The 20,736-nt window shown below is 38.9% G+C and overlaps 2 protein-coding genes across 13 annotated transcripts in view; both read right to left on the reverse strand.

Annotated features, from left to right (window-relative positions):
• Positions 1 to 1,235: 1,235 nt before the first annotated feature.
• On the reverse strand, positions 1,236 to 9,364 carry LOC119475222. The gene is made up of 5 exons (XM_037747711.1): positions 8,449 to 9,364; positions 7,294 to 7,552; positions 5,743 to 5,776; positions 3,139 to 3,313; positions 1,236 to 3,038 (listed from the first exon to the last, which is right to left on the reverse strand). The coding sequence occupies exons 1-5, from the start codon at positions 8,489 to 8,491 to the stop codon at positions 2,695 to 2,697; spliced, it is 855 nt and encodes a 284-aa protein (XP_037603639.1). The 5' UTR covers positions 8,492 to 9,364; the 3' UTR covers positions 1,236 to 2,694.
• A 555-nt stretch (positions 9,365 to 9,919) lies between these two features.
• Positions 9,920 to 20,736, reverse strand: part of LOC119475596 (ryanodine receptor 1-like) — a 67,125-nt gene continuing 56,308 nt past the window's right edge. For 11 of the 12 annotated variants that reach the window (XM_037748454.1, XM_037748453.1, XM_037748449.1 and 8 more), the window contains 17 exons: positions 18,066 to 18,147; positions 16,645 to 17,966; positions 16,383 to 16,465; positions 15,813 to 15,972; positions 15,611 to 15,697; positions 15,231 to 15,482; positions 14,958 to 15,088; positions 14,771 to 14,813; positions 14,558 to 14,691; positions 14,196 to 14,256; positions 13,914 to 14,060; positions 13,696 to 13,830; positions 13,455 to 13,611; positions 13,205 to 13,269; positions 11,692 to 11,792; positions 11,564 to 11,615; positions 9,920 to 11,426 (listed from right to left, as the gene is read on the reverse strand). In XM_037748454.1, the coding sequence (XP_037604382.1) occupies positions 11,331 to 11,426; positions 11,564 to 11,615; positions 11,692 to 11,792; positions 13,205 to 13,269; positions 13,455 to 13,611; positions 13,696 to 13,830; positions 13,914 to 14,060; positions 14,196 to 14,256; positions 14,558 to 14,691; positions 14,771 to 14,813; positions 14,958 to 15,088; positions 15,231 to 15,482; positions 15,611 to 15,697; positions 15,813 to 15,972; positions 16,383 to 16,465; positions 16,645 to 17,966; positions 18,066 to 18,147 (3,108 nt within the window). In that variant the 3' untranslated portion in view covers positions 9,920 to 11,330. Of the gene's footprint in view, positions 11,427 to 11,563; positions 11,616 to 11,691; positions 11,793 to 13,204; positions 13,270 to 13,454; positions 13,612 to 13,695; positions 13,831 to 13,913; positions 14,061 to 14,195; positions 14,257 to 14,557; positions 14,692 to 14,770; positions 14,814 to 14,957; positions 15,089 to 15,230; positions 15,483 to 15,610; positions 15,698 to 15,812; positions 15,973 to 16,382; positions 16,466 to 16,644; positions 17,967 to 18,065; positions 18,148 to 20,736 lie in introns of those variants that run through there. The other variant, XM_037748452.1, reaches the window with a different exon arrangement.

Here is a 20,736-nt window from a genome sequence, read left to right on the forward strand (position 1 = left end):
TCACTATGACTTGCCCCAAAACTGCATGTGATTATCATAGAGTGGGCATGTCAGTAAAGGGGAGACTCGTGGGTACCCATAGAACCCATTTTCATTCACATATCTTGAGGTCAGAGGTCAAGGGACCCCTTTGAAACTGGCCATGACAGTTTTTCCTCACCAAAAACCTGTCTCAAACAAGCGCAAGTTTGGAGCGTTATTTAGCCTCCTTCACAACAAGCTAGTATGACATGGTTGGTACCAATGGATTCCTTAGTTTTTTATAGTTTATATGATGCCAGTATCTTCACTCTAGATTTAAAACTGAGCCCACTACAACCTCAAAATCTCAAGTTGCATTACCGAGTTATAGAAGCGTTAAAACAAATTTGCGTTAACGCGTTACTATCGCATTAACTTTGACTGCACAAGCTCAAAAACTTATTAGACACAAAAACACTGCACAATGGTTTGTAATACTCACTGTCAGGATTTTACAACTCTGAAAATTCATCACAGCGGCAACTATATTATTTTTCGTTAAGAAGATCCCGAACTAGAAATACTACATTGTCAAAGTAATCGAATGTGCGCTTGCGTGTTTGTGATTAGCCAACACAGCGTCTTGCTTGATGACGTTGTTGCAGCAAAAGCTGATTCACAAAAAAAGCTCTAATGTATATAAAACTGTACACTACCTGCTTTGCACCAAATGGCAGACAGACACAGTTAGCAACTAGATGGTGACCTAAGTGTAGCCTGTGAGACAGCAGATAGACCCTTCTCCAAAATCAGTTATTGTAGGTTTAAAGGGACAGTGTGTAGGATTTGGCGGAATCTAGTGGTGTGGTTGCAGATTGCAACCAACCGAGTACCCCTCCGCTCACTTCTCCCTTTCCAAGACCGTGGTAACGTGTAACAACTTTAGGAGCAACAGAAGTCAGACGGCGGCTGGCGGATCCACGGTTTTGCACTCTGCCGCTTACGTTAACCGCAGTTTCACAAGCATGTCAGAGAACTACGGTGGCCTTCAGGTAACACATGGTGCCTTCAAATGGGGTCGTGTTTACCGTGTTCATGGTATGTTCTGGTATTCACAACCTTGTAAGTGGAAAGTTTCTGAAAGCTCAGAGTTCAGATTTGTGACGTGTTTGTTGACGTTGTCAGAAGTGGCATATAGGCCATAGAAGTAAATTTTTCGGTGCATAATAAGTTAATATATTGTAATTTTAGTCGTATATTGTTTTTCTTCGTAATTTTATAATATGTCTGAGGAAAATGTTGATATTCCCAACAGCCTCATCTTTTTCCTCTGTCATTATGCCTTTGCTTTTACTAGATTATGTTACCCACTTGCTAGCTTGCTAAATTGTTAGCTTCTGTTGCTTCTAGACGCCGTCAGTAAAGTTAATATTGCCGTTGCTTAGCAGCAGTGTTCTCACGACTTAACCACTTGAATGCCAAGCAATCTTGACCCTGCAGACCCTGCAGCCCTCTGCCTGTATTTTCTTATTTTGCTGTGTTCGGGACATTTCTGGGTGTCAACCTCTATAAAAACGTAGCGACCAGGTGCCATATTGTAAGCACACATCCAAGGGGAAGCTACAAAAATGGCAGACACACAGTTGAAAAAACGCAAATAAAATGAGGCGAAACGCCAAGCGGCCAGAGCTCGTTCCAAGACAAGTATTGTCATGATATCACTTTGGCAGCCTAGTTTTCCTTGTGTTTCCTCTGTTTCCCTGCCCTTTTGTCTCCTGTGTGTTTTTCCCTGGTTTGTCTAGTCTGTCAGTGTGTTGGGAGGTGTGGCCTTCTTCTCCTCCTCCTCCTCCTCCTCCTTCTCCTGGGCAGGCACTGCTGGAGCAGCTGACAGCAATTAACCAATCATCACACACACCTGCAGTATATCTACCAGGGTCTTCCTGCCAGTCATCGCCAGATTGTTCCGTCGCCCTCAGTGGTACTAAACTAAATCAGGCTCCCTAGTATTTTGCTCTTGACTTTGCTGTTGCTCTTGTTTTTGATTGTTTGGACTCACCTCGTTTTTTGCCCTGTGCTCAGGTCTGTTCACCTGCCAGCTGTGGCTGCTTCCAACCTGCCTGCTCACTCCTGCACTCTGCTCCTCCTCAACCTGGAACCCTGCTTTAGTTAATTCCTGCCTATTCACTCTCCGACGCCATTCCACCGCTCGGAGCTTTTTGTGGATTCATCTGTTCCTCCGGAAGGATTTCTGGACAACCCCTCCCCGTGCCCCCCGTTCCGTATATTAAGTATTGACTTTGTTACTGCATGTTTCGGACCACCAGGAACCCCAGCCCTGTTCATTGAACATTTATTATTTGTGTAAATAAATTATCTTTGTTCACCTTTAAAGAATTGAGTCTGTGTCTGCATTTGAGTTCAAGCTATTGTTGTAAACCAGAACTTAACAAGTATGAACTGGGGTCGGCTTTCAACCCCTAGCAAGCACCGTAACCCTAACTGCGGTCAGGGGGCTTGTGCTTTTGGTGCTGTTGAGCTGGGGCCAACTGTGAATGTTGTGTTTACACTCTGCTTTTAAAGTATTGACTGAATTTCAGCTACTTTTTTTCCCCTAAAAAAAGCATGTTGAATTGGAGGCCTTCATATGGCTATGTCATTTTGACTAATCATGATGAAATATTAATTCAGCATCATTAAAGCTATCAATATCCATAGCTTTAAAACAGCACATCATTAGAAAGTAAAACCACCACAATCAAAAGTATCAAAATCAGAGTCATCCCCTACAAAGTCAAAGCTGTTATAGTGAGGGGAGTCGAGTGCAGGGCTGCCGGTGTGGTACACTCCTGCTGGTCCCACGCCAGAGAAATCCGTGTTGGGTGGCAGGTCAGGAGCTTTGGCTTCCAGATTAGGGAGTGGGCCTGCGCCTAGGTAACCCATAGCAGAGGAAGCAGCAGCCCCTCCCATCAACAGATAAACCGCCCTCACTGCTTGGGCATTACTGACAGTGCCATGGCGCAGACACCCTGCTGAATGTGCACCTCCTTTGTAAGACTTTGTACGGGGAGAATTCCTGCCTGTTTGGATTGAGTAATTTGAAAAGAAAACATGTTCACTGGTTTGACTAAACTCTTCACCCTGAAGAAACAAACAAATAAGCACACACCATAAACTCACCTTTCTCCCTCGGGGAGGCACAAGTCATAGGGCCTGGGGAGGGAGCCTCTGTGTCGCTGACAGGTGGAGTTAATGGATCTTTGTCCAGGATTTGCTCAGGCACCAGATCTTGGAGAGTAATGCGTGGTGGTGGCACCTGATGTCGCTTACAAGGACTGAGAGGTGATGAGAGACTCTGTAGGAGGTAAAATAAGAAAACTGTTAAGGACAAAATATGGGTTTGCCAAGAATTACAAGGATTTCATTCAGCGATCGATTGAAAGACGAATATAATCAACGTAGAGTGCTCCAGGGAGGACGTATTTTTGTAGGCCAACCAGGAAGTTAGCATTGCCCTGGGTTTCCTCCTGGGATTATTGCAGAAAATAAACTCTGTGGCAATCAAACGTTTACGATACTTTAACACTTTGTTCAGCAAGATAATCTTCACAAATGAACACCACTTTTATGATTTTTGAAGTGTAAATTCATTTGCCAGAAGTAAAAAGCTAACATTAGGCTATAGACAGGCAGCATGGTGGTGAAGTGGTTAGCACTCGTGCCTCACAGCAAGAGGGTTGCAGGTTTGAATCTGGTTTGGGGCCCTTCTGTGTGGAGTTTGCATGTTTTCCCCATGTTAGTGTGGGTTTTCTCCGGGTTCTCCGGTTTCCTTCCACTGTCCAAAGACATGCAGGTTAATTGTTGACTCTAAATTGCTCGTAGGTGTGAATGTGAGTTTGAATGGTTGTCTGTCTCTATGTGTCAGCCTTGTGATAGTCTGGCGACCTGTCCAGGGTGTTCCCCGCATTCGCTCAATGTCAGCTGGGATCGGCTCCAGCCCCCCACACCCACGTGACTCTGCATGGGATAAGCAGTTACAGATAATGGATGGAAATAATAGACAAAATACACCACGGTCGCATGAGCGCGAGTATACAAAACGAGGCTGTGAAGGCAGACGACTTGGTGTGATGACTTCAGCGTCGGCGTTAAGGACGGGCCTTGGGGTTCCAGGCCCGCCCAAAAAGGTCAGTGGGCCCCCTCAGTTGAATTCTCTCCTGACAAAAAAACTAAATGAAATAACAGCTAAGCTATAAGTAAAATTAAGTAATACAGTTTGGTAATGGAAGGACTTAACACTGCAATGCAAAATAAAGCACAAAACAGTGATAATTTTGCATTTAGGAAACCACTAGGACATGTACTTGGGCTTGATTACATTGTTTTCTATTGGAGTGTCCTAACTGGCCGCGAGCAACACGGTGCTGCACAACGCGGCGCGACGTCTTATCTGAACTTCTATCGGATACACGGTTCCTATTTTTTCCTGTCCCTCATATTGAGAGGAACGGCTGATTAGTTTAGATAAAATGAGCTGAGAAAACCGGGTCAGTTGTCCTGGATGTAAATGAAAATATTAACTTGATTACTGACACTTTCAGCACAGGCATTGACCCTAGTAGACCTAAAAACCTGGTGCATTAAAGCACAATTAGGACCAAGAGAGTAAAAAGCATCCTGTGCTCCTTTTGCATCTTACTTTTTCTACCTGTTTGGATTATTCTGTTCAGTATTGTGGAATAAAACAATGGAATACAGCAGGCTGAGCAGAGACAACAACTGGTGAGTGAAACATCCACATTTAGTCTTTATTAACTTAAATTATAGTTATGAAGAAATCAGTCAGACTGTTAGATTAATGTGTTGTTTAACTCCCTGTTAACTGTATCTCGGCATCCGTGTGTGTGCACATTTTGACCCTGGCACTAGCAAGACGCAGGGCGTGCCTGAGGAGTTATCTGTAGCCTCCAATACCTCCTCATTTCAAAACAGAAACCATAATAAGGTGGCAGCTGGCTGGAGAAGATCACTAGATAACAACCTACTTGCTGTTGGCTATATTGTGTTATTTCCAGTAAATATCACAAATTAAACGTGTGTTTTCTGATAAAAAAAAAAAGTACGAACGTAGGAAGATAACAAGTACTACTAACCCATCTTTGAAGTGGTTACATCTCCAGCTCCAGTCTGATCTGGAGCTCACAGCTGATATGTACGTTGTTTGTTTAAATGACGGAACAGAAGTGCAGATTTAACGTATTCAGTGCGGACAGAGAGCGTCCGATGCGCAATGCAGCGCGATAGTCGGACGCTCGCATCCAGTTAGGACACGGTGTTAGTTTATAACCTGTTTATGTGGACATAACAGCATGTGTATGTGTGCGTGCGTGCCTGTGCGCATAAGTGGCAGTATGTATACACCTCTCTGTCAGTTTATTTCTTTCATGAAACATGATAATGTTAAAGATACATTTAATAAAGGCTATATGAGGGGGAAAAAAATGCCCCCTTTGGTTTATGACCAAATACCTGCAAACCCCCTTGTGCTAATTAGGAATTTGAAGCAGTATTTTTTGAGAACCGCTTACCCATAATTTCACACTATACCTGCTTAGCATGGTCAATATAAGCATATAGGCCTGTAATACTTATGTAGGCATCACCTCAAAGCACAGCTGTGCCTAAGCACAGCTTCACAGAGCGGCTAGTGTGGCCGTAGACTTTGTTAGGTTTACACATTTTCCAAAACAATAAACTTAATAAATACATGTCTTATTAACTCACCTTTTTCACTTTTTTCAGCATAGTCAGCCATTGACTAAAAAGTGATAAAAACGATCGTTATTACCGCCATACAAATCATACATCCATCAATACAATACATTTTAAGTGCATACCAGTGAAATAACTGGGTAGGCTGCAGGAAAGGAATGTGCAGAATAATTGGTGCCTGTCATTCTAGCACACTTCCTGCTACACACACAGTAACGGGTATTGTTGTAAGCTGTTTGAGATATCCTACTGAGACAAAGGCTAAGCAGAAAAGTAAAATTTGTTGTCAGTCAAAAATGAGATTCTGTACGATTAGGATGGGCTTTTATTCCTTAAATATGTAAATAGAGGAGAGGGCGAATAGATGGATTTATGTGGTTATAATAAGCAATATAAAGTAAAAATAGTTAAACATTTTGGGGAATACACGTTTTAGCTTTCTTGCTGAGAGTTAGATGAGGTACCACTCTCATATCTGTTCATTAAATATGAAGCTACAATACCACCAGTTATCTTAGCTTCACATAAAGACTGGAAACAGGTTGAAACAGCTGCTTCCCCATTTCCAGTCTTTATGCTAAACCAGGGGTTCTCAATCTTATTACTCAAAGGTCTGCATTTGATTTTTATTCAAGGTCAGACCGGAACGATTGGCAATAACAAAATTACATCATAATTTATTGTATTCATACACAAGTAGAGATAGGTATCATTAGGATTTTATCGACACTATCCATACTACGCTTATCGATACTCCTTATTGGTTCGGTTCTTTATCAATAATCTTATTGGTTCTTTTTCATTACTAAATAATTGCTTTTTAATAGATTGTTTTAAAGAAGAATTTATTTATATTTCAATATTGTTTCTAGTGACAAAGTCACTATATAAACTCAATAATATTCACTGGAAATAATTCTAAAATGTCAATAAATTAAATCATACTCCTAAGTGAAGTTTAGAAAGAGTTTAGCAGCTAAACTAAGCTAACCAGCTGCTGGCTGAAGTTTCATATTTAAAGGACTAACATCTAGCTTTGGGCCTTGGGCATCACCTTCTGGGGGTTGCCGGTCAAAAAATAAATTAAATACATTTTTTTTTAAATGCCAGTGGGCTCCCTACATCATTTTCTGCAGTGAGGTAACAAATGAACAAATAGATAAAGAAAGAAAGAAATCCACTTTTCACCTCTGTAACTCTCTTTCTCACACTTTTTCATCTGCCCGGCCACACTTATTTACGTAAAAGTGTAAATTGTAGTGAAACTGACTAAACACTTTTAAGACAACAATATCAGGGACCAATTGTTCATCTATATTAAGGTAAATACAGTTATTAATATATATATATTATATTAATAATAATTTTTGTCGTAAAACCATTGTGATGTCTAGGGCACCAAAAGGGCGAAAGCCAGCCCTGCTTTCCGAAATACTGGAACAATTCCCCTAAATAATGGTGAAATTGCACCACAAAACTTTAGCTAAAATCAAAGATTTGGACAGTATATAATTTTACTGCGACAAGGCAAAGTAATAGAGAAAGCACATGTGACCACCAAACCTGCAGTCTGCAGGGGATTCAGCCAGCAGCAGCAGGTATTTATTCTGGGGGAGCATCAGGGCAAAGCAGCAATCCCTGCATCCACCGGAGGGTAATTTAGGCAGGTCTAGTATCTCCTTGCCTTCCACAATTGCCTCACAACTGTTCTGCAGCAGAACCAGCTGGTCAGGGGGAGATGAAGCATCATGGCACACAAGGAGACTGCCCTCTGCTGTTAGGAGAAGAAACCTCTTCTTCCACTGTTTGAAAATAAATCCACCTGGATAAGAGAGGCAGGTTGGAAATAACAGGAAATAGTACTGAATAGTAAATACTTGTTGAAGAAATGAATCTGTAATTTATTGACAGTATAAGCATGGTCACAATGATCATGATGGCAGTGGGAACAGGGCACAGCTGGATTAAAGCATAAACACAGTCATTCTGTCATCCCCACAGATTAGAGGCGGTCAGATTGTTGGTGGATCAGGGGGCTGTGGATGTGGGGCTCGACCAATCAGACGATGTTGACCATGATCTAGCATCATCGCACGCACACATCTGGATCCACTCATTCTGTATGCGTACAGTAAAAAACACATGGACACATTTTAATAAAGCACATAACAGAATACCAAGAGCTGGGGAACAAAGTCAAAACAGGATCAACTGAGATTTAGGTTGGTCTATGAATCTTGTCAGTGTATTTTTAACAATATCTTCAGATTGTGTTTTATCAGGGTTTGTCACAAATAATTTCATAATGCTCTATATTTATTTTTGAAATATAATATAGAGTAGAAAATCACTAAGATTCTCTTCCCCAAAGCATGCATTGCTCAATCTAGCAGTCTTAATATCCTAACATGTTGTACTGTGTCATTTTGGCACAAAGCTCTTATGAGTTTGGGCAAATGCTAAGACACAACATACACTTATCATTCTACTGAACAATTATTCAACATCATTACGCCTCCATAATGCAGAATCCAATTAAAAATCTACAATGTACAAAAAGCTTGATAGTGAACAGACATCAAATGTGGAAATTACCATAAAATCTATTGAGAACCACAAAACTATAGAGGTGGTTATAAGAGAGGCAACCATTTTTGCTCACAAAATGTCACCATAGCTGTAACGAGGATTGCTCAGTGAAGAAGAGGATCGACTCACCATACATCCTGAGCACACCGTGGTGGATCCCCGAGACGCTCATGTTAACAGTCGATGTATTCCAGGCTCAGAGAGAAACGTTTGAGGACAGGATGGGTGAAAAGCACATGAGGCTCAATGTGAGTATTAATGCTCAGCCTTAATCCCTGTTCAGATGGGATGTGCCACAGGGCCACAGTTCAACAGCTTGGTATGAAAATGGGTTGTGATTAGATGTTCCACACAAACTGCTGACGTGTGTGCAGAGTTGTTGTGTAAAATGACTTATCAGCATGACGCAACTGTTTTAAAATGTCTATTTAATATCAATTCAGTTTTACATACACAGAATTAAAATTAATTTTGAGTCAGTTTCACAAAATCTCTCTTTGGCTCATTTGTTGTCATTCAAATCCAAATATAGAAAACAACTGCTGAGATATGCACTGTGAGCAATAGGCCAACAGTAGCCAGAACATTACTATGGCCCAAAAAAACATTTTTGTTTGCTATAATTTACCTTTCAACAGTCCCGCAGCAGTCATGAAAAGACAAGTAGGTCATGTTGAGTCCTTTCCTGTGTAATTTAGTGTCTTGTCACCTGTAATCCTTCGCATTCAGGTGGCTGTTATCTGGTCAGACTACAACACTGAGTATTATTAACGCATACATTTATTGGTACCGAATTAACTTGAAGACACTGAATTGTAAAAATTGCAGAATGGTTAAAACATAAATCAGGATTGTCAGCGTAGCTCAACTGTAGACAACCCTCTGTGGAAGGTGTCAATTGATAATCTACGTAAATAAATACCTTTTGATTAGGGATGTACCAATACGGGATCGGATATCGGGCCGATACTGACTCAAATAGCTGGATCGGATATCGGTGACAATGGGGGTCAATTCAATTTAATGTTTATATACTACATACTGTACATTATATACTGAAATTTGAATTCCTGTTAAAGTTTTGACCAATTTGTTGCTGCATTAAAAGGTTTACACTTGAATTGTAATTCCTCTTAATTTTGAAGATTGTTTTACCAAGTTGTTGTTGTATGATTTATTAATTTAATAATAAAGAACAATTTAATAAATTCATATCTATGTAGTTATTGGTCACATTTTGTTTTACAAAGTTAGGAAAGCAATGATTAAGTCATGATGTTGCTATAATCTTATGAAAGAATGATCCCACTCACTTCCATACAGTGAGGCATACAGCTTATTGATTAAAGACCGGTAATGGATCGGTACTCAGTATTTGCCGATACCCAAAGCCCAGGTATCGCTTTTGGTATCGGGACTGAAAAAGTCCTTTTAATCACCAATTACAGTTTAATTTAGAGGAATTTAATCACTGAACAATAATTGAATCCATACTGTAAATGTTGATTAGGATTTAAGGATTCGCAGACTGGACTACTATCTACCATCACATACATTATATGTACAGTACAATGCTGATGAGTACAAGATCAAATCAATGTCACATATCAATGACTTTTATTCTTATACAGAATTTATTCATCATTGCAGACATTAAGTTGTCTTGAAAAACAATAAATAAAATAATTTAAAATCAAACATAAGCTACAGTATCTGAAGAAAACTAAACAGAGAAATAAATATAAATACGCTAAAGTGAAAGTGACAATAATCACAAAGGAAACATAATTAATTTTAATAAAACTATTGATTATACACATAGTTACTTTTGTGTCTTTATTATCCAATCAAACAGATTAGGTTGGAGAGCAAAACTTTCCAGACTGTGAGCAAAAAATAGATTACAGAGCAAAACTAACGACACTGCAATCAAAAAATGATTTATTGCAAGTAAAATAAAATTGTTATTTAGAATGTATTAATACAAATCCAAAAGCTTTTTTTTCAAATCCACAAGTTTTGTTTGAGAATCCACAAGTTTTGTTTGCTGTTGAGCTGAATCTCATGGGCGGGAGCTTAGCTGAAGATGTAAGACAAGTCTATTGGAGTGACAGCTTGGCAACAACCATTGTTAGTAAACACACATAACATTCTTGCCATTACTAAGACGCAAGTTATATGTAATTAGTTAATTAAGCACATTCATTTTCTGTCTTCTGCTTGGACATCAATGCTCCCTCTCTCATTTACCAACAGTCCATGTTGCCAAGCTGTCATTCCAAACGAGACTGGCCAATAGAGACGTGTCTTACATCCTTCAGCGTAGGTCCCTCCCGCGAGATTCAGCTCAACAGCAAGCAATTGTACTTGCAAACAAAACTTGTGGATTTGCAAACATACATTTTTAATCACAAATTTATTTTACTTACAATAAAAACGTTTTTTGATTGCATGTTGATAGTTTTGCTCTCAAACCTATTCTGTTTACTTGCTTAATAAAGACACAAAAGTAACTCCATACATATAAAGACTGAAAGGCAATGCGTGAAGCTTACTTTCTAGCAACTATTTTTCCGTATGTGGTAGTTGATGCAGCTTGTGTTACTGCTTAGGCATTTATCACATTCTCACATAAACAGTGGTTTTATCTTCTCCTCCTCAACAGACAACAAATTAAAACTACTTTATGGAAACCCATAATGTCCCTAAATTGGTGAAAGAGGCAACAATTTCATGCAATTTGATATATAATTAAATAAATGATTACACTTTAAAAATACTTGGTGTGAATTCAATTTGCATATAAAAAGTATATTTCTTTACAGCCACCTCAAGGACACCAAAGTTACCAACGTTTGTAGTTATGTTCATGCTGTTAATTATTCATGAAAATTATTTAGCATTTTTTTCATGACAAAATTAATTTGTCGCTAGTTTTGTCAGGAATGATGAACACAAGTAGCGCTTCAATAGTTGTAATTTTCCCTCTGTATGTGTGAAGTACTTGTGGGCTAGGAAAGTTGATCCTCATATTGCTTTCTGAAACAGTCGCCAGCGGGGTAGAAGTCCCAGCAACGCTCCTGGTACATCTTCCACACGTACGACTCCTAAAACAGAGGATGTAAGATCAAGTCAAAGGAGGACACAGCATAAGAGTGAGACAAGAAACTGAAAGAGAGCAGCTGTGTTATCAAACAGCGGGAATCCTGATAATGAAAAAAAACACCAATTAAAAAAGACTGACCTGCCCAGTGTGCTCCGTCTCATCTTTGTTGATAAGGTACATTAAGAAGAACCTGAAAGAAAAGGGCTCACATGTTTATATGTTCTCATTGGTACATGCACACTGTAACACAGAGGAGGTACACTCACATGTAATTGGCCAGGTTGTGTTCATCCAACGTGTGGGTCTCAAAGCCATGTGGTGTTGTATCAAAGTAGTCGCTTCCAATGCCACATATGAAGCACTTTGTCTGCAGAAAAATCAGTGATGAGGATTAGGGCTGTGTATTGGCAAGAATCTGGTGATACAATACGTATCATGATACAGGGTTTACGTTTCAATTAGGGCTGTCAAAGTTAACGCGATAATGCATTAACGCAAATTTGTTTTGACGTTACTAATTTCATTTACGCATTAATTCAACTTGCGAATCCTAGGTTGTAGTGGGTTCAGTTTTAAAGCTGGAGTGAAGATACTGGCATCATATGAAAGTAAAAAAAAACATGGAATCCATTAGTACCAACCATGTCATACTAGCTTTCATGAAGAAGGTTAAATAACGCTTCAAACTTGCATTAATCATGGACAATAATGTGATTAATTGCGATTAAATATTTGAATCGAGTGACAGCCCTAATTGCAATATATTGCTATACTGTAAGCAAGGCGATACATTGTGATTATTAAAACGAATTTTAGGAAAACTGTCATGGTATAAAGAACACACCACCATATGCATAACATCTGAGTAAATTAAAATTGACTTTTTTATGCAATCAGAACAGGGGGATCTGCATTTGCATTTATCACAGTCCCTGTAACATCCAACATCATCGCACTACTTTGAGAGGGCGCACACACAGAGGGCGCATCTCTTTGCAAATGAAACTAGAATGGCACTCGGAGAGCGCAGCCCTCCGCCAAGGTGCCGAGTACGAATGCCCCCCCTCTCCGTTCAGCTTGCGCCATCATCCACGTGTATTTTTGTTTAAAACACTTCATTCAAACTGGACAGAAACAAAATAAAACTCATCTAAACCGTCGTCGTTACTCTTTCCAATAATCACCAAGTGTGCTTTGGTCGAACTCAACTGTAATTTCATCGAGTTTAATGTGAAAAAACGTCAAATCTACAGTTGTCCCCCCCAACCCCCACTCTCGCTCTGAAGCAAAGAGGCGGGGTCATGCGTCATTAGTTACACTGCGCATGTGTTACACCCAGAGGTGTTAATGTTCTGGCTGATCGGAATCCTTAAAAAAATTCCTGAATCCGGATCATGATCCGGATCGCCACCAAAATCTAATGGATTATTCATTGTGCCACACCCCACCCCTCCAAAAAATGTAATTCAATCCATCACAGACTTTTGGAGTAATGCTACTAACTAACAGACAAACAAACAAACAAACAAACAAACCAACCAACGCTGGTGAAAACATAACCTCCTTCCTACGCCTTCGGCCTTGGCGGAGGTAATAAAGTATTGATTGAGTTAATATTTGCATGTAAAATATTCATTAAAAATCAATACAGTGTTTTTCAGAATCAATACAGTATCACAAAAGATAATATTGCGATACTCAATATTTTCTTACACCCCTAATGAGGATTAAAGCCAGGACGTGCATACATTGGGTAAGTGTCAACTGAAAGTATCATACCTCCATGTCTTCCTTGACCTGCTCTTGTTGGTCTCTGAGTTCTCCAAAGGCATCAATGATCAGACCTACAGTATTTGTATAGTAACATTATCATTAGAAGTATTTACAAAAATTTGTTCCAAACACACCTTTAAAATACCTTTTCCATATCAACAGTTTTAAGTAAGCTCCTCACATTGTTCCTACAAGTTTACTCTAACCCAATGACATGACATTTGAAAAGTGTCTTCCAGGCCAGCATTGTCTTTACCCTGAATAATGGCCAGCAGAATGACAATGACGAAGAAGAAGAAAGTTATATCAAAGACCACTCGATAAAGCTCGTATTCATCTCCAGCAGGATCCTCTATCTCGTCTCCGATGCCTCCACCAGCACGCACACCCACATACATGTGGAACAGGTAACACTGTAAAGTGAAGTAAATACACATCATTTGGGAAGTGGCACAGACACGAATGTATCACGGTGTTTTATATCCACAGTGACTTACAGTCATCATGTCATCGCATTTCATATCTGGTTCATCTTCGTCCTCACTCTTGTTGTAAAACTTGCGGAAGAAATTGAAGGCAACTACAGTGTACAGGTACACCACCACAGCCAACAAACCCACTGTCATCATGAGCTAGCAGAGACAAGAAGGAAACAGAGTTAGTACATTCAAACTGAAGCAAAACGTATACTATCGAGCTTTTGATCTGCACTTGCCTGTTTGCCATTATGTGTGACTGAGGACAGGATAGTGCGCAGGGTCTTGACACCCATGGCAATATCCAGCAAGTGGCAGGCGAAGAAGAAGTTGTTGTAATGCCCAAGCAACGACATGATCGTGTACCAACAGAGATATAGGAAGGTCTACAAAGAGATAACAAGGAAGGTTATTTCAGTTCTTCGAGGTAAGGTTGTGTTCACATAGTATAGTATAGTATAGTATAATACTGTATAGTATATTGTTCAGTATACAGTACATGTGAATATGGATTTACTTACACCGTCTGTGAACACAACGCCAAATTTCCAGATCTGGTACTTGATGTCAATGGTGGTCATCCTAAAAAGATATAAATATAAATAGTATTGATTCATAACTATTAAAAATAATTATTTTCAAATTTGAAGAACAATATCTAATCTTTGCTGGTTAAATATGTACTTTACGTCTATTATTGTTGTTGTTTGCATTTTTTATTATCTTTCAAATCTCTGAGAAGTAAGGGAATACCTCATTTTAATGTCAGACAATAATCTCTGTGCCTTTGTTATTCTTCTGAATGAGAACACATTTGTTTCTCTGTCATTGGAAGTAATTTGAAAAAAATTATATAGATATTGCTGGAAAAAAAGTACTTCACCATGCAAACACAGAGTTGTCTGGTTCTTCCTGTTTCTTCTCATGTTGTTGACTCACATCCAGGGAGGCTAAATCAACACCCAAGAGCTCAGCGATTCTTTCTCTGCCATAAATGTCTCCGTACTTATCCAGGACCTGGACACAGACATTACAATACACATTAACAGGCTCTACAAAGCCCATTTTAAAACCACCAGAATCAAACACAACTCACCTTTCTTTTAACAAATTTATCCCAATAGTTGTTTGGGAAAGAGCTGTGAAAAAGAAAGGACATGTTTATTGATTGAATTAAGATAGAAAACCTTTTGGTATTTGAAATAGATTTCTTGTGTGCCTAATTATCTCGACACTACTGAGAAGCATCTGATAGGAGACAAATTATTTCTTCATGTACATACGGTGTATTCAGGACCAGTCGGTCCCACTGGCCCTTAATGTCATCATCCTCAGGCTGCTCAGTGATGTAGAGGCCGTCAAACTCCAGTTTTCTCGCAAGTTCTTTCTCCCTTTTAAAGATCACCAGTGGAATCTGACAAAAACAATTGCAAATCCTGTTTAACTGTATGCACGTGTGGTTCACAGTGCAACACTTCAAGATTTAGCTTTTCAGAGGCAAAAGTGTCAAATTTGACACACTATATCAACAGTTTTTCACTGTGTGCCCATCATACCTTGAGGCAGTTATAGCCAATGATGCAGATGAATGAGATGACTGTGTGCAGGGCAGCAATGAAGGATAATGTGGGCTGCATGTAGCCAGTGCTCTCCTCTAAATAGAAATAAACTGGGACGTCTTCCTCGTCCTCGTCCCCTTCATTCATTCCAGATCCCTCAGCCTCTTCCCCTGAGCCTTCGAACATCCCGCTTCCCTCCGACAGTCCAGATCCTTCCATCTCCTCACCCTCAGGTGGGGTGTCAGACACCTAAACAGAGCAGAATAATGTAAAGACAAGACAGCTTGGTAAAAAGAGTTAAACTCAACTATTTTATATAAACAAGAGTGTATTATTGAGTACAACATAATCATTGAAATACTTTATTATCTTTTTACCTTGTAGAACAGCAGAATGAAGTTCAGGGCAAATGCGAGGAACAGGGCCAAAAAGCGCAGGTTGTAGAAGTTTCTGGAGAGGTAGTTCTACAAAAGAGAAGTGAATATTTTTCAGCTGATTAGTGAGTTGGTAAGTGCAGTGAGTGACTTTGAAATTATGCAAGCAAATCAATGCTGAAGCAAATACTAGCAAATGTGTCACCATAAACTTATTCCTTTGGGTTTCAAGCTCATTCCAGATTTGAAAACCTCCTTCCCTTTTCGGCTTCTTTTCTTTCTTTTTGGCAGATTTCTTCGGTTGTTCTGGCCGTTCTTCCTCCTTGCTCTGGGATTCTTTCTCTGCTTTCTCTCCACTTTCAACACTGAAAACCAAACACAGTGGAGTTATTGTTTTATTTCTATATTTCATCAACATCGAAATCAAATCATGACTGTCACTGCTGCAGATGTGCAACCCTTTGAATTTCCCATCTGTCTGCTTATGTCTCTCCTCTCCACATCCCCTACAGAGAGGTCCAATTATATCCTATATAGTAATACTACAAGTGTACAGTACATTATATACTGTTAGTAATGTTGATGGTGCACAATAAATTGCTGCATGGAAATGATCAGAACACAAAGATTACATCCCAAATTCATTTGAGTGAAATATTTATATCTACAGTATATTGTCTTAGCTAAAAACTCTAGCCTGTTATCTAGAATCATGAAAGAGAGAAGATATGTTTACAGCAAACTAATGTAGACAAAAAAACAATTTAAGACTTACTCAGCCTTTTCAGGTTCTGGAGGCGGTTGCTCTACAGGAACGGGTTCAGGCGGTTTCTGGCTAGCGTCAGTCTCTTCTGGTTGCTATACCAAAACAAAAACAATACAATGCTTTAGCCTTCTCTTTTTATTTATTTCTTTTCAATTGTTTTCCTTTCTGTTAAACTAATATACTGTACAAGACTTGATCATTTCTGTCTTAATTTTATGGTGATGTCTGTCAATAAAAAGAGTAGCGTAAATTTAAAGCACATAAAACTCACCACTTTTCTCTTTGTTATGGGAGTTCCTTCAGGAGTTGGAGGTTCAACAGGTGATTCTACACCCATGTCTCCAAGTCCACCTGGAGCATCAATACCTGGTATTCTCCCACCATCTTTTTCTTGGGTATCCTCCTCTTCCTCCTCTCCACTCCCAGTCTCTCCAGTGTCCGTTACACCTCCGGTGTCTTGTTCTTCCCCTGTCCTTTGCTCCCCTGGTCCATCTCCATGCACATCATCCTGCGTCGGATCTGGCATGCTTGCTAGAATCTCAGTCACGGTGATATTTTTAGCTCCCTCCACTAAGCCACCTCCAAACAGTGTTTGCCAGATGATCATAAAGAAGCCTTTGGACACATTGTAAATGAAGTGCAGTATGCTCATTAGGATGGTCCAGAAAAAGGTGGACAGAGCCACCACAATCTCCTTGAAGCTCATCTTTCTCACTCTGCGGTATTGTCTGCGAAGGTTACGGAAGGTGAAAATGCTGAAGAAGCTTAGCACGCTGTTAATGAAATCTGCAAACGCAGAGCTTGACTCAGGCTGCCCTTCCTCTCCATTACTGTCCTCATCACCTCCTCCACTTGCTCCCCCTCCTGACCCTCCCTCACTCCCACCTTCATCTACTTCGTCATCTTCTTCCCCCTTTCCCTCTTCCTCCTGCTCTGAAATTTGTGAAGCTATATTCATCTCAAAGATGGTGTCCTCACAGAAGTTGACAAACATTTCCATCTTCTCTGATTCGCCGCCCTCATTGACAACATCAAAGATAAACTGTCGTTTGGACTCTCTGACCTGGGGCATCTCCCACTGTTTGCGGTTTACTTCAGTGATTTCAAAGTAGATGCGCTCAATCTTTCTGCTGGCGCCCATTATTTCAATACGGCCCAAGAAGGGGCGGAAGTAGTTGAGCACACTCTCTGCTTGTTCTAGGAAGTTCTTTAGCCTGACGTCATGGGGGACGTGCTCAGACAGGTTGGTGAGCAGCACTGCGATGTTGAATCCGATGTCCTTGGCCGGTTCCTGAAAGCGATTGGCAAACTCCTCGTAGTGTATCATGTCATTCTCATCTGCTTCTGAGCAGGACAAAAGGAACTGGATCTCAGAAGGGGAGTACTGTTTTTGACTGTCCATGGCCTTCTGGAAGTCCTTCTTGGAGATCAGCCCTCGAGGGTCTGTGACGTAATCACGGAAAGCATCTGAAGCCACAATGTCTTTCAGTTTGAGGAACATGTCAAAGAACTTGAGGATCATCTCCACGTTGCTGGAGGACTCTACCAACATGTCTACCATCTGGCGGGCAATTGTACCGTTTACCACGTTTCCTGGATAATACAGAGTAAAATTCAAACAGATTTGAAAAGGACAAAATAGGAAGAGATGAAAACTTTTGAAAACTAAACGACAGATAAAAATTATTTTACCCTCTAATAGTGAGAGCAACATAACAACCATGTCTTTCTGTAGGTCAAGAAGCTCCTTCAGCAGACCAATCTGGCTGGAGTCCTGCAAACATAAAAAAGATGCACAAGATCTTACAGTAATGATGACAGATTTTATATTATTTCAAATCATTAAGGGTTTACATAGATTTATAGAGATGCAAAAAGTGGTGAAGTGGAAACACAAGACAAAGTGTCAACAGTTATCACATAAAATTATTTTAACATATAGTAACCCAAATACTTGTTATGATACGAGGTGTACATTCAAGATACTGTGTGTTGCATACACTCACATTCATAACAAAGAGGGTGCTGCAAAATAAGTTAAATAACCAAACCCTCATGCTGAGAGAGAACTTGTAAAAATGGTTTAGGAAAATGTGAATGTCAGAGTGTAATCTCCTCCAGCTTTACATAAAGTCTGGTTTCAACTAGGGCTGCCAAAGTTAACGCAATAATAACGCGTTACCACAAATTCGTTTTAACGCCACTAATTTTCTTTAATGTATTAACGCAACTTGCGATTTTTAGGTTGTAGCGAGCACAGTTTTAAAGCTAGAGTGAAGATACTGGCATCGAATGAAACTAAAAAAACCTAAGGAATCCATTGGTACCAACCATGTTATACTAGCTTGAGAAGGAGGCTAAATAACGCTCCAAATGTACGCTAAATTTGGGGCGAGGGGAAACTGTCATGGCCATTTTCCTTGACCTCTGACCTCAAGATATGTGAATGAAAATGGGTTCTATGGGTGCCCATTTGTCACCCCTTTACAGACATACCCACTTTATGTTAATCAAACCTGTGAGGGTTTCTGGACAATATTTGTCATTGTTTTGTGTTGTTAATTGATTTCCAATAATAAATATATACATACATTTGCATAAAGCAGTATATTTGTCCACTCCCATGTTAATAAGAGTATTAAATACTTGACAAATCTCTCTTTAATGTACATTTTGAACAGATAAAAAAATGTGTGATTCATTTGCGATTAACTATGGACAATCATGCGATTGCAATCGATTGACAGCCCTTGTTTCAACGCATTTGTTAACTACTTAATTATTATAATATTATTTCTGTATTTTTGTGTATGAAATACAAACACAAGTTCAATGTCAACTATTCCTATCTGAATTGTAATTAAATGCTCATGATAATGAGCACTCAATTTAATAGCTGAAGCTTTTGTGACATAGGACGAACATCTTGGCATGTTAACAACCCATCAATAAAGGTCACATTTGCGAAACTGTTGCCTGAAAAAGCTTACAGGTTTTTGTTGTAAACAAACACTAGACCACCTGCTTATTCATTATTCAATTCATTATTCCTTCATCCAGAGAAACAGTGGATGTAGTCCTCGGAAATAAAGACCAGAATACTTTTTCATGCCACTGGCCGGATGTTAGGTTTGTGTTTGGACATTCATTGCCTCATCCTAAATATGCCATATATTGCTATGAACCATAACAGTTAAACAGTAGAATTTCCATAAAAAAACAAAATTTTTCAACAACAAAACAAAACAAAATACATGTTTATATATATATATATATATATATAAACATGTATTTTATGGAAATTCTACTGTTTAACTGTTATGGTATATATATATATATGTATATATATATATATATACATGTATATACATATACATGTATATATATATATACATATATATATATGTATATGTATATATGTGTGTATGTGTATATATATATATATATACACATACACACATATATACATATACATATATATATATATATATATATATATATATACACATACATATACACATATACATATATATATATATACATATATGTATATATGTATATATATATATATATATACATACAGTATATGCAGTATATCTACTATACAAATAAATACTAATGTTATGTTAATGCTTAAATAGTGTTATAACCAAAGCCACCAGAGGCCACAAAGCAACACAACACAAATAAAAAGCATATTCCTTCATGTTAATTATTAGTGAATAAAAATTGCAACAGAATTGTAACCCCTGTTAAATGTGAGCACACAAAGTGGATGTCACATTAAAATGTGTATTCCAACACCAAATAATCTCATATTAAAGTGTATATTCCAACAGTGGAGGTTAAAAGTCAGTCCCTCTCTCAGGAAGTTTTGTAATCACCTGCTTTTTTGCTATGAAATAAGTGATTCAGCAAAAACAATTTTTGTTAGTTATAATATTGATGGTTTTATAATTCCCGGTGCTGTACATAATACCGGTAATAACATGGCAAAACACTTTGTAGTAAGGAGAATATTGCTGTGTCTGGAAATTCATATTCAGTATGTTATTCCGGTGGCCTGATGTGGTACAGTACGGATAAGCAGGTGTTCAAGATTTTACTCTTGTGCTTAGAAAAAGACAGACTGACTTGATAAAATGTACTTCGCGACCTTGTGATCTAACCATATTCATCAAAGTATTCTCTTGGGATCTGTTTGTGTGTTTTCCTTGAATAATTATTTCTCTGTGAAGTTTTGTTTTAACATTTGTAAAATCATTTTATGGTAATTTGGTGTGCTTTGGGATTTAGATACAGTGATATGTAACCGCAGAGTGGGGAATGTTTAGGTTCCACAAAATACATTCTATTCATATTT

This window comes from Sebastes umbrosus, chromosome 17, assembly GCF_015220745.1.
Source record: "Sebastes umbrosus isolate fSebUmb1 chromosome 17, fSebUmb1.pri, whole genome shotgun sequence".
In the NCBI taxonomy this organism is placed as follows: Eukaryota; Metazoa; Chordata; class Actinopteri; order Perciformes; family Sebastidae; genus Sebastes; species Sebastes umbrosus.

Bases quoted from the DNA above. Each gene is read 5' to 3' on its own strand.
- LOC119475222 (XM_037747711.1), bottom strand. From the start codon at position 8,491: ATGAGCGTCTCGGGGATCCACCACGGTGTGCTCAGGATGTATG. The intron at 5,777-7,293 runs GTTTGGTGGTCA...ATCACTTTTTAG, and splicing joins GAATCCCCTGCAGACTGCAG to TCAATGGCTGACTATGCTGA. The intron at 3,314-5,742 runs GTGAGTTAATAA...TACCTCCTACAG, and splicing joins TGCTGAAAAAAGTGAAAAAG to AGTCTCTCATCACCTCTCAG.